Source organism: Oncorhynchus tshawytscha, linkage group LG23 (genome assembly GCF_018296145.1).
Source record: "Oncorhynchus tshawytscha isolate Ot180627B linkage group LG23, Otsh_v2.0, whole genome shotgun sequence".
NCBI lineage: Eukaryota > Metazoa > Chordata > Actinopteri > Salmoniformes > Salmonidae > Oncorhynchus > Oncorhynchus tshawytscha.
The window spans coordinates 15,914,903-15,928,144 of record NC_056451.1 but is presented as its reverse complement, the minus strand read 5'-3'; the positions used below and the strand labels follow the sequence as shown (position 1 = coordinate 15,928,144).

Below are 13,242 nucleotides of genomic sequence, written 5' to 3'. Positions count from 1 at the left end.
GTGCCCATTCTATGTGTGTGATCACTGATATGAGTCAAAGCAGATCCCCTTTTAAATGGAAATCCCAGATGACAATATTCTGAAAATCTATAGTCAACTGTTGACTAATTTTGATTTAACACTGTTACATAAAACACCAGATATGAAGTTTCTTGTTTTGTCAAGTGACCTACTGTTCTGAAACCCCCTGGATGTTTCGATTGATGCAACCGTCAGCGTTTGAGCTGGCCACACAGTTTCTTCACAGAAATATTTTGCACAAACACAGTCATTACAAAGTTATGTCCTGAATGTGACCAGTTTATTTTTGGCTGCAATGTTCAGACATTCACAGAAGTAGCGGCAGCGTAACACAATCATCCAAACCGGAAAATGTAGACGACATTAATCCTAGCGCTAACTGAGGAAAGATTGACGTAACACAAGCAGTCATAGTTAGCTAACAGAAACCACAATGTGAATTAACTAATATAAATAACCATTTACAATACATCATGTCAAGGGTGAGCTCACCATTGATCAAAATAATTGAGTAAAACACTTTCTAAAAATCGAATGTAATCCGACGATGGGTAGTGTGTGCACGCCACCCAGTTTGTTTTTTCGCGTCAACCAAAGATAAGAAGAGGAGACAAGGCGTTTAGTCTGTTTGCAGTATGCATGTTGAAGGGGATGTGTTATGATCATTCACTTCCCTTCATTCACTTCTGGAAGTTTACTCGAAAGATGAGTGAACTATTCCTTCACCTCATTATAACATATTTTGTCTGACAGATGTTTACGTGACACCCAGAATGCATGGTATAATGTCAACAAACATGGCATCACACTTAGCTGGCAAATAGCTTAGCATTAGCTCATCATAATCAGTACAACCTTCAAAAAAGTATTTTACACATATCAAAGGTGTCCGTTACAATCTATGCAATAATCGGAATGCATTATTTGTGAACAGTACTTGAAAACAAGTTCTCCTCGAAGAGAAAAGTTTGTCCGGCTCAGTAGTAAAGCCTCAATCATATATTGTCCGCAACAGTGACATGGGCTACTTTTATGTGAATTAATGAGGAGGCGGAACACACCTCAATTCATACCGTTGTTAGAAAATAAAACTTGTTAGAAAATAATTAGAAATTGACAAGTTGAAACAGCCTATAGATAATTAGCAGGCAGCGTGGGTTAACTGTTCTGTTGTGCATCAATCACATTTTGGAACAGTGCATACTACCTAAATTGGTCCGACCAACCAGTGCTCCCGCACATTGGCTAACCGGGCTATCTGCATTGTGTCCCACCACCCGCCAACCCCTCTTTTTACGCTTTTGCTACTCTCTGTTCATCATATATGCATAGTCACTTTAACGATACCTACATGTACATACTACCTCAATAAGCCTGACTAACAGGTCTCTGTATATAGCCTTGCTACTCTTTTTTCAAATGTCTTTTTACTGTTTTATTTCTTTACTTACCTACACACACATGCATACCTTTTTTTCCCGCACCATTGGTTAGAACCTGTAAGTAAGCATTTCACTGTTGTATTTGCCGCACGTGACAAATAAACTTTGATTCTGACATCCGGTGCATAAAACAACTCACGCTGGGGTGACCATTAGAGATATTTGGAACTCACATGTGCAAAGGTTAAAACTGCAACATTTTCTGTGAACAATAGCATTAGATTAGCTATCAAACAGCATTTTTTTTTGTTATCTGACCCATGACAAAAAGTGTAGAATTGCCGGAAATTAGCTTTAAAATTGCAGCATATTTTCAGAGCCTCATGACAAAATGTGTAGACTAGCTTTACAAAACTTCAAATTGTTTGGACACAAAATGTGTTGAAATTCAGGAAGTTAGCTGTTTTCCTAAAAAAATGGATCTGTTTTTCTAAATCAGGGGTCCCCAAAATGCGGTAGTCCAGCCCTGGCCTGGAGTGTTTTGTGAAGCTCCATTTCTATCTTCCCTAGCTGGAGTCTGGGGTGTAGAGTCTGATGTTATCTCTGCTCTGCTCTGTTTAAGGGGCTCTGATTAGAGACTCTGATCAGCAAACAACACAATTGCCACTGAGAGGCTTCTACTCAAGCGAGTAGCTTTACTGTACTTTCTCCACATACATTAAGCAGTTATAAGCAGCTTTCAGTTATTTGTTAATTCATTGATTGTCTTGTGTATTTTGCTTATTGTTTAATGTAAAAAAATTTTTTTTAAAGAATTTCTTTCTGCACAGTATGATGAACAAAGGCAATATAATTTAAGCTTATTGATTTCCCCCATTCTGCATCCTTCCTTTTCTTTAGGTGCTGAGTGTCCAGTGCCACTCAAACCTCTGCGAACCCCAGTACGGGAGCCCTCCCAGTTAGTCATCCCCCCACCCCCGCAGTACCCTCCCCCTCCCTCAGACCCAGACTCCCCCGATGCCTCATCAGAGAGCCACGGGGAGGAGGCCCCTCAGTGTAGGTCTCTCATCCCAGCTGACCTCCTCTACTGTTGGGCTGCCTTTCCCTCCGGCAGCCAGCCACTCTCCTTCCAACCTTCATGTCTTCCTCTAACTCCTCTCCTTTTTCAGTGCTGCTTCCCTCCCTGAACGTCATAGTTGTTGTTGAATGTTGAATGTCCTGTGTGGCTCAGTTGGTAGACCATGGTGCTTACAATGCCAAGGTTGTGGGTTTGAGTCCCAGAAGGGACCAGTACAAAAAATATATATATATGAAAATGTATGCACTAAGTTGCTCTGGATCAGAGCTTCTGCTAAATGACAAGAATGTTAAAATCAATCTGTGTGTATCACAGTTTTCCCTCTTAACGTGTAGTCCGGCTCATGTGGACATTCTATCCAGGCTTGCCACGTCGTTCATCTCCTTTGCAGCCAGTTAAACATTTACGAGGCCTCCTTTATAACAGACAGGCTGATAGGCAAGCTGAGCCCAATGCTGAAGGTCAGCTGTGACAGTGAAGTTCCTTCTATCCCAAATGGTACCCTATTCTCTATATAATACTCTTCTTTTAACCAGGGCCTGTAGGGCTCTGTTCAAAAGTAATGCACTATATAGGGAATAGTGTGCCATTTAAGACACAACGTTAATCAACCTGTGAGGCTTTCATTGTATGTTTTTGTTAATCTCCTGCTGTCTGTAAAAGGCTGTGAGTTTCTGTTGTCAGGCTGCGATAGCTGCAACTTCTTTCTCCAGGGCTCCAGAACACTTATCTACCCTGTCCTATTTCTATCTCATGTCTTCTTCTTTTCCCTCTCTCTGCCTCTCCCCTCCAGTCTACTGCTGTGCCCCTGTCCGTTTCCCATTCTCCAAGCCTCGGTGAACAGACACAGACAGACTTCTCTGGCCTGCCGTCCTCTCACTGTCTTCCTCTACCACCTCCTCTCCTCCCTCGCCTCTTCTGCACCTTCATCTCTTCCTGCTGGACCTCTGCTTCTTCCATCCTCCTTTTCCTGTTCTTAGAACTGCCCCTTGAACTTCCTTTCTTTCCCATCTCTACACTTTCAAATCCTCTCTTGTTGATGTCTTTTCTTTTCCTTGTTTTTGTGACTTGTTTTTATAAATGTCTGTATATACAGTATAAACTATAAGCCATTTTGGATTTCAGGTAGTTATACAGTGGTTGGTATGGTAGAGAACTAAGAGGAACGTGACGTGTAGGGCTGATGGGGACAGGGATGTGCGTGATCAGTAGGCTGTTTAAGTGCAGATGAAATATCCATACCTGTATTGAGTGTGGAGTGATTGATGTAGACATTCTGAAATGAGGGTGTAAGGAAAGTCATACGATATCTCCAAATCAATGATTTGATGGTGGTGGTATAGGTTTCTATGTTATTGCTTAGCGTTTGTAGTGGTTAGTAACTAGAAACCAGGCTGTTGTTTCTCTGCATGCTGATTGATTGACTCCATTAAGGAGTGACCAATAAATCAATGACACTTTTTATGTGGAGGGTTCATCCTTTTTATGAGATTAGCTCCTTGGACATTGGTTAGTATTAGTGGGTTTGTGAGAAGCAGCTTCACTGCGACAACATATCAGTGGAGAGCTATATAGAAGTCACTCTTGTTTACATGTTTTTAGCTTTTACATTGGACGTGGGAGTGAGTGAAATAAATAACTCTTCTGTATTGGCTTATCCAGATATTCAGCCCTCCTTTAAGTGCCTTTGTCAATAGCAGCATTCATGTGGGTTTTAATTGTGTTATATTGTACAAAAAAAGCATTTAAAAACATATTTGTCATTACAAGTGCAAAATTAGCATGGCGTCCAAGACAGATCATTGAGATCAAGGATTTCCTTGAAATGGACAAGCATGAAAATATTAATATTTTATTATTTCATTTGACATTAAAGACTTAAGACCATTTGTGTATTGAGGCCATGAGGAAATTATTTGTGATTGGGATTTTGGTCTGTGTGTGCTGGTAATGTGGCTTAGTGTGTTTTCAGTATGTTGTGGATAGAGAGATGATAGATGTCTATGACTGGATGTGTGTGAGAGAGTGTTACTGGCACAGAGAGAGAGTTACTGCCTGAGAGTCTTGACTTGGTTTGTGCATGATTTGGGTTTATGTGATGGGAGCAAGGATGAGTTCATGTTTGTGTAAGAATTTGTTTTGGATGGCTAAGCCAGTGCTGGGAAAGGTTTGGGAGGGCCACTCTGTGTGAGTCACTGGATCTCCAGGAACAGGCTCTCTTCACCATTACAGCTCTGCCTGAAGTTGACAGGCCCAGCTCTCACACACTCATGGGTTGGGTGGCTTTAAAGCATCTCTCTAACGACTTCTCAGTGGTGTGCTCTGCATGCTGGCTGGATAATACTGTAAACCTAATAAATGGAACATACAGTTAAAGTCGGAAGTTTACATACACTTAGGTTGGAGTCATTAAAACTAGTTTTTCAACCACCACAAATGTATTGTTAACAAACTGTAGTTTTGGCAAGTCGTTTAGGACATCTACTTTGTGCATGACACAAGTAATTTCTCCAACAATTGTAGACCTCCACAAGTCTGGTTCATCCTTGGGAGCAATTTCCAAATGCCTGAAGGTACCACGTTCTTCTGTACAAACAATAGTACGCAAGTATAAACACCATGGGACCACGCAGCCATCATACTGCTTAGGAAGGAGACGCGTTCTGTCTCCTAGAGATAAACGTACTTTGTTGCGAAAAGTGCAAATCAATCCCAGAACAACAGCAAAGGACCTTGTGAAGATGCTGGAGGAAACAGGTACAAAAGTATCTATATCCACAGTAAAACGAGTCCTTATATCGACATAACTTGAAAGGCCGGTCAGCGAGGAAGAAGCCACTGCTCCAAAACCACCATAAAAAAGCCAAACTACGGTTTGCAACTGCACATGGGGACAAAGATCATACTTTTTGGAGAAATGTCCTCTGGTCTGATCAATAAAAAATAGAACTGTTTGACCATAATGACCATCGTTATGTTTGGAGGAAAAAGGGGGATGCTTGCAAGCCGAAGAACACCATCCCAATCGTGAAGCACGGGGGTGGCAGCATCATGTTGTGGGATGCTTTGCTGCAGGAGGGCCTGGTGCACTTCACAAAATAGATGGCATCATGAGGCAGGAAAATTATGTGGACATATTGAAGCAACAGCTCAAAATATCAGTCAGGAAGTTAAAGCTTGGTCGCATATGGGTCTTCCAAATGGACAATGACCCCAAGCATACTTCCAAAGTTGTGGCAAAATGGCATAAGGACAGCAAAGTCGAGATATTGGAGTGGCCATCACAAAGCCCTGACCTCAATCCTATAGACAATTTGTGGGCATAACTGAAAAAGCATGTGCGAGCAAGGAGGCCTTCAAACCTGACTCGGTTACATCAGTCTGTCAGGAGGAATGGGCCAAAATTCACCCAATTTACCTGAAACGTTTGACCCAAGTTAAACAATTTAAGGGGAATGCTCCCAAATACTAATTGAGTGTATGTAAACTTCTGACCCACAGGGAATGCGATGAAAGAAATAAAAGCTGAAAGAAATAATTATCTTCTATTATTCTGAAATTTCACATTCTGAAAGAAAGTGGTGATCCTAACTGATCTAAGATAGGGAATGTTTACTAGGATTAAATGTCAGGAATTGTGGAAAAACTGAGTTTAAATGTATTTGGCTAAGGTGTATGTAAACTTCCCACTTCAACTGTATGTATTAATGCTCCTGCTTTTGGCTTGATGGGCATTGAGATAAGTGAGACATTATACAATCTAAATGTTTTGCTCCAAAGCCAAGTGGGAGACCATAGGACTACGGTATATGATGCAACATGTCAATATCGTTCATGGGAAGTACTGAGTACAGGATCATACGGTATGTTTAAGCCTGCCCACATCAACGTAGCGGTTTCATTGAGCCACAAGTGTGTGTGTATCTCAGAATGTATGTCTAGCTGACATTGTATAATACAATTTCTCTCAATCTTCCCCTCTCTGCTTCCCTCCTTTCTCTGTCATGCACATGCTTGTACAACCTTTCTTTTTGTTGTTGCTGTGAACTGTTCTTCTCAATAGACCACAGATAACATTGTAACTAGACCAGCTTATTTTACATCATTATACAGCTTTCTTCTGTCAGTTGATAATACTGATAATAATACTGATGATTATGCTGATGATGATGATGATGATGATCTACCACCCCTCTGCCCGGACACCAGCTTGGCTGCACTCTCGGTGTCTCTCTGTGGCAGGACCCCAGACCCCAGACACAGAGGCAGAGGAGACTTTATCCATGGGCAGCAGTGGCAGCTTCCAGGACCAGGGCTATGCAGCCTCCGAGGGCATGGCTGAGGACTCTGGCCTGGTCAGCTCCCCCTCGGCCTCCGACACCACTCACCCTACCTCCCCTGACGGGAGCCTCTCCCTGGGCTCTTCTGGCTCCTCTCACCCCATGATCCATCCCCTCACCAAGGACTGTTCTAGTGATAGTGACGAGGGCTGTGCCACGTGGGGCTCCAGACACAGGTACTGTAGCTGTGCTACCACTGACCTGCTCTGCTCAATGCATTATCATAGCAATGTTCAGGGTGGACACTTAGCAAAGTCAAACTCACACTGCTTTTCAATTATTATTTCTTAGTTATCCTACCCTTATGCACTTACTACTGCTAGCCTTGTCGCAGACCCTAGCTAAAGCTGTTTTTGTCATTAGAATGGTACCTCGTCTTGGAGTCAGATCCTCCCTGTGATTTACCAAGTCCCTCCTCGCTCCCAGTTCTCAGTTCTGCCTCGCGTCTCTCACTATTTAGTCAGCTTTCTCACGTCTCGCATGTCTCTGTACCGGCTTATTTTTAAAGGCCTGTTTTACTGCGCCAACAGTGCTTCCTGACTGAGTCACTGCAGTCCACGTGTGTTGAAGCTAAGGGGCTACCTTCCAAAGCCTGCAGCGTCACTTAAATCTGCTGGGCTCTAAAGTGAAAGCTCTGGGGGTTTTCTCAAGAAAATAGGCTCCTCCTAGTCTGCAGGAGGAAAGTTCTATTTGGCTTGGCCAAGAAGAGAAGAAATATAACCCCATGCCATTTTAGGTTAGTTTAGAAAAGAAACACATAAATAAAACAGAGGAATGCTCAGTGGACACCTTGAACTAAGTGTGAAAGAAATATAAACTCAAACACAAGTACTATGAATAAATATTTCAAGGGCAGTAGACTCCACCATCAACTAAATGTAACTTTCAAACTTTTGAGTGAACTTGAGTTCTCCTTTTATGCTACCTGCAGAACAGTTCAAAACGTAACTTGTATTACCCCCTCCTCCCTTAGACACAGCAGTGATATCAGCCACAACGACAAAGCAGGCAAAACAAAGGACATCTATGATGAGGACCCAGAGCTCACCACTCAGCTCAACCAGACTCTGGCTGATCTGGATGCTGATCTAGCAGGTGAGCTTTTAGTAGAACACAAATTCAAATAATTTTTTTTTAATTGTCCATCAAATGCACATGAATTACATACTGGAGACATTCTGGAAACCACAATGGATGCACAAGACCAAAACAATATTTGTTGTATCGTCAATAAGCAGGCCGGCTAACACATGTATTTTCATTTGTCCATGTCCACTAGATATAAGTCACATAGATGCTGTTTCAGTGCAAGAGCACCCCTACGTGATGTCCACTGAGAGCAATGACATCCCGGTGTCTGTGGTCGATATGGAGGTCCCGGTCACAGCCATAGATGAAGTCCTGGAGGACTACGAGACACCGAGCATGACGGATCACCAAGCCACACTAATGAGTAGCTCTCAAAGAACGGACAATAAAAACCTGAACCACAGTCATCATCATTCAAGTGTTGGTGGCATACAGAACAAAAACAACAACGCCTGTATGTCTGACGGCTCCAGCAAAGTCAGCCCTGCTCAACCACAGCCCGCGCAGCGCCTCAAATCACCAGGGAAGAAGCTTGCCAATGGCACCACGGGGAAAGACCATACAGCAGTGGTCTCTAAGACTAAAGTAGAAGTTCAAAGATGGGAGTCCACTGAGGGAGCTGAGAGGGAAGCCTCACCTGTCAACAGCTCTCTCGCTGTCCCGGAGAGCCATTCCAAGTCCCCTGAGGAAGAGGTTCCCACCTATAGTGGCCACGCTGCCTCCCAAGCACAAACGAAAATCACATGTAGCCCAGTCTCCCGATTTGGTATGAAGACATTCACTATCGTCCCTCCCAAGCCCGCAGTTGCAACCCGGCCTCAGAAGCCAGCAGAGGCCCTGGCCACTCTGACAACCGGTGCCATTAGAATTGACGATCAGGGTAACATGGTCAAAGTAGCCATCGCCCAAAACAAATTTGGTGGTTCCTCTGAGTCTGGGATCAACAAAAATGACTCTGTCTCACCACTCCTGGGGAAAGCCAAAACATTCCGGAGTTCCTCGGAGAAGCAGGACACTTCTGCACATTCGGTCCCCACTAGTAGAGGGCCTGTCCCTTTCACAAAGGCCCAGAGCCCAGAGTCTGAGGTCCACAAACCCACCCATCGGGTCGTAGCCTCTGAGCCACGTGCAGCCAAGGCAACACCTAAGGCCTCTGAACCTGTAGCCAAGATGACACCTAAGGAAACATGCAAAGATGTGGTTGAGGTAACAAAGGGCATCTCACAGGAAGCAGAGGGCAAGGCCTCAGTTCCAGTTTCAGAGACTCCTGTGCAGCAGAAGACTATGAAACTGAACCCTTGTATTCTCCAAGATCAGAAGAGAAATCTTTCCTTCCTCAAGCCGTCCAGGAGAACATCCAGTCAGTACGTAGCTTCTGCCATTGCTAAATACGCTGTGAAGCCCACCATGGCCAAAGCTGACAACAATCAAGAAGTACCAACGGAGTTGTCTGACCCCATGAGAAGGCCACCTGGCAGTTACGGCTATCAGAAAGAGGGTCGATCCTTTCATGTAAATCCACAGCGTTCCTCTGGTACATCTACTAATGTACCAGTGAAGAAGGAGAGCAGCTCTGGGTCTGGTTCCTATCACGCCGGTGCTAAATGTTACCCTGACTACCTCTCTGCAGAGAAACGGGTAGTCTCTGGTGAGTCAATGCAAGGAGTGGACAGGAGTGGTTATGGGAGCAGTTCTACCCTGCGAGTTGCTGGACGGAACTCCAAGTCACTGGACTCTGATACAGTGGCCAATAACACTAAGCAACATGGGCCCAACAGTCCCAGTCCCAGACAGATGACACCAGAACCACAATCCCCCACTAAACAGGTACCTGCCATCTCCAAGCCCTCGCAGGGTCAACCACCTGCAGAGACACTAGGTCCCAAAGGTCATCTAGCTCTGGCAAAGAAGCCTGAACCACCACGAGCAGCTGCTGCCAGCAACGACCTCCCAGAGCCCCAGCAGGTCAGTCTGTATGGGCCGGTGAAGAAGTTCAAACCTGTGATCATGAAGTCGGTCCAGGTGGACACGTCGCTACACACCACTCTGATGTCAGCCATCCAGTGTGGGGATGGGAAGGAGAGGCTCAGAAAGGTGAGAGAGAGAGGCCCGTCATGCTAACTTCACAAAGATCACTGTTTTTCTTTTTTTAAGTGCAAGTCTACAGCTACTTATAATGAGTGTAATCTAGGGGGTTTGGTTTCTAATTTCCCTGATTTTTCCCTGTCGGACTAGGTATCGGACTCAAGTGCAAGCAGCACTTTGAAGAAATCGTCCTTTGTTGAGGAAGAGAATGAGCGATGTGCGCTACTGGCAGCCATTAGAGGCCAAAGTAACTCTGCAGGGCTAAGGAAGGTAAGCTATAGCCAAGAGTCAGATGGGGTTTTGCTTTGGTTTTGCAATGTCTTGATGTAGCACAAGGGATCTGTTGCTTGTCACTGAATAGCTCATTTCAGGAGAACAAGCAGCACTATGTTTATTATATATATGAGTCTATTTGCGTTCCCCTTGAATGTGATCTGGTTTGTTTTCATGTAAGGACTATGGTGAAATGAGAGGAGGAAATGTGTAGTTGTGAGGGAGGCCCGATGTGGTGAGCTCTAGAATGTTCCTGCCCAGCTCACCAGCAGGAATCTCAGAAATGTGCATTACTAAATCAGGTTCTCAGGGCAATAACGTGGAATTTAGGTTTGATAAAAAAAGAATGGAATGTTTGATGGGAGTTCTTGATTCTATTCCTTAGCTACCTGTTAAATTCAGTTGGTGGAGCTAAAGTAGATCCAGGCTAGCGACAGCTTAACTTAGAGCAAAGCTGTTTGAAATGCCTTTTAACCTTTGTTTTGCTGCCTAGTAAACCACTGGGGTTAACAAGGTATAAGAGGGACGTTGTGTGTGTGCGTGCGTGCATGTGAAAGCAGACGTCAAATGGGTCTATGTATCTGGACTGCCATTGTTCCCCTCTCTACGCTCCACAGACCATATCCCAGGCTGCAGAGGAGCTTAACAAGTTCAGGAAGACTGAGGAGGATGTGTGTGATGCCTTCCCTGCCATGCCTCCCCCTCCTCCATTTGTGCCTCCGCCACCTCCACCCCCCTCTATACTCCCTCCTCCTCCTCCTGCCCCTCCCTCCACTCAGCCCAAGCCCACTATGGTGGGGGAGCCTCTGGGGGCTGGGCGGAATCCCGCTCTGGCCCGGGACACAATGCTGGAGGCCATCCGCTCTGGCTCTGCAGCTGATCGCCTGAAGAAGGTACAGTATATTCAGTACTGCAGGCAGCCACACTAACAATACATTAGCAACACACAAGAGGAAGACAGTTATTGGGAGAGAGTTTAGTCATGTGATCAGGTTGTCAATTCAATGTTTTCAGACTACCCACCATTTCTCACCTAGTATTACCTTGTCTTTTGTTGCAACATGTCTGTAACGGAACAAACAACTCCTGGGAAACATTCTGTGCTAGCTGGAGACCAAGATTCCATCACGTAGTTCCACAGTCTGTGGGGCTGTGCAGCTTGCCAAATGTATTGTTCCGTTAGATTAATCAATGAGACAAATACAATAAAAACACTTTCATTCTTTACAAAATATTTTACTTCTTGCATGATCTGAACTCTGTTAACTTTAACTCAATGTCAGGCAATTTTTAATTGGTACAGAGCAAAAAATAACACTGGTTTTCATGTTTCATCTATTTTATTCAGGTCAATGCCCCCACAAAAACAGTCCAAGTGAACGGTAGACTTGGTACTATACAAGCAGCATCATCCCTCTCACAAGGACAATAAAGAATCTTCCAGAATGATTCCAGAACATCTTGCAAACCATCTGATTAGAATTGTCGTAGGCAGCCAAATAATATGTTGTCTTTCACCTTAATTTATCACTGTCCTTATGTATATGTGTACTTGAATAGTTGCAATAACTGGAAAGATTAATTGCTGTACAAAAGCATGTGCCAATAATTTTTGTTGCTTTTTATTAGCTGCTCTTGATGATGATGATAATAATAATAATAATAATAATAATAATAATAATAATAATTATTATTATTATTTTTCTCTTTTATTATTTCTTTTTTATTTTACTTTTTAATACTAGTCCACATGGAATTGATGCCTCGTGCTGTCTTACTGTCAGTGTTATATTTGATTTTTACATATTTGCTGTATATATTCCATGTAATAGGATGCAATGGATCAGACTCCTTGATATAGTGCAATGAGTAACACTGGTCACCAGTAACACTGGTCAAGCATGACTAAATTTGGCTCCAAGGGACTCTCCTCTCCAGGTGGTGATTAGGTATGTATGTATCCCAAATGGCAGGCTATTCCCTATATAGTACACTACTTTTGACCAAAACCTTATGGGCCCCTGGCAAAAACTAGTGCACTAAATAGGGAATAGGGTAGCATTACTCTAGTTTATTTTTGCAAAGCTCTGGGTTTTTAGATCTCATCTATGCTGCTATTCAACCTTTACATGTTTTATTTTCTGATTTATATTGCCTCTTAATATATTTATTTTAATATTCAGAGAAAAGATTACTAACATATCCTTTCTTGACATTACAAAAGCATTTTTGAAACATTTCTGTTTATGCGTAACTATTGGTGAATAATATCACCATGACTTAGTAAAATAGTTTACTAATCAATAGATATATGAGTAATGAACAACAGGTATGGGCTGTTACTCCATTTTCAGAAAAGAATTCCGGTTAATATTTGCTATGATTTTATTGTTTATTTAATCACAAAGTGTTCTATGTTGTTTGCATGGGGCTCCAGTGCACAGCTTTTTGTTATTGTATTCAACAGTAGATCTGATGTGCAGTACTGTACATGAGCTTGTTTCTCTAGATGTTTTATGGCATTACTATAGTAGTTGAAAGAAAGCAAAAGTGAATATTATAATATATCTTGCAAATGAGTACTATCTATATTGATCAGAATGACTGAATGATAGACTTAAAGGGCCCCCCAGTGTAAAGCATGAAAATAGGGACCATAAGATTCTAGACTGGTCTGTCAAAAGATGGATTCATAGGTTGTCCAGTTCCTTAAAATTCAGTTTAGATGTTTACTTATGTTCTAGACCAGCAGGCTCCAGACCTCGTAGGGTAAGAGTTGAAGGTAGACCTCGTAGGGTAAGAGTTGAATACCTTCAACTCTTACCCTACGAGGTCTGGAGCCTGCTGGTTTTCTGTGTTACCTGATAATGAATTTTCCCCACCTGGTGTCCCAGTTCTAAATCAGTCCCTGATTAGAGAGGAACAATGAAAAAAAGCAAAGGAACTGGCTTCAAGTTCCAGAGTTGTGTTTGAG

The 13,242-nt window shown here is 43.1% G+C and overlaps 1 protein-coding gene across 6 annotated transcripts in view; it reads left to right on the top strand.

Moving 5' to 3' along the window:
- Positions 1-13,091, top strand: part of LOC112222810 (protein cordon-bleu) — a 60,082-nt gene extending 46,991 nt beyond the window's left edge. For 5 of the 6 annotated variants that reach the window (XM_024385596.2, XM_024385595.2, XM_024385599.2 and 2 more), the window contains 7 exons: positions 2,304-2,459; positions 6,691-6,997; positions 7,795-7,916; positions 8,101-10,004; positions 10,146-10,265; positions 10,886-11,161; positions 11,617-13,091. In XM_024385596.2, coding sequence (XP_024241364.1) covers positions 2,304-2,459; positions 6,691-6,997; positions 7,795-7,916; positions 8,101-10,004; positions 10,146-10,265; positions 10,886-11,161; positions 11,617-11,700 — 2,969 coding nt within the window. In that variant the 3' untranslated portion in view covers positions 11,701-13,091. The remainder of the gene's footprint in view (positions 1-2,303; positions 2,460-6,690; positions 6,998-7,794; positions 7,917-8,100; positions 10,005-10,145; positions 10,266-10,885; positions 11,162-11,616) is intronic. The other variant, XM_024385600.2, reaches the window with a different exon arrangement.
- The last annotated feature ends 151 nt before the right edge of the window (positions 13,092-13,242 follow it).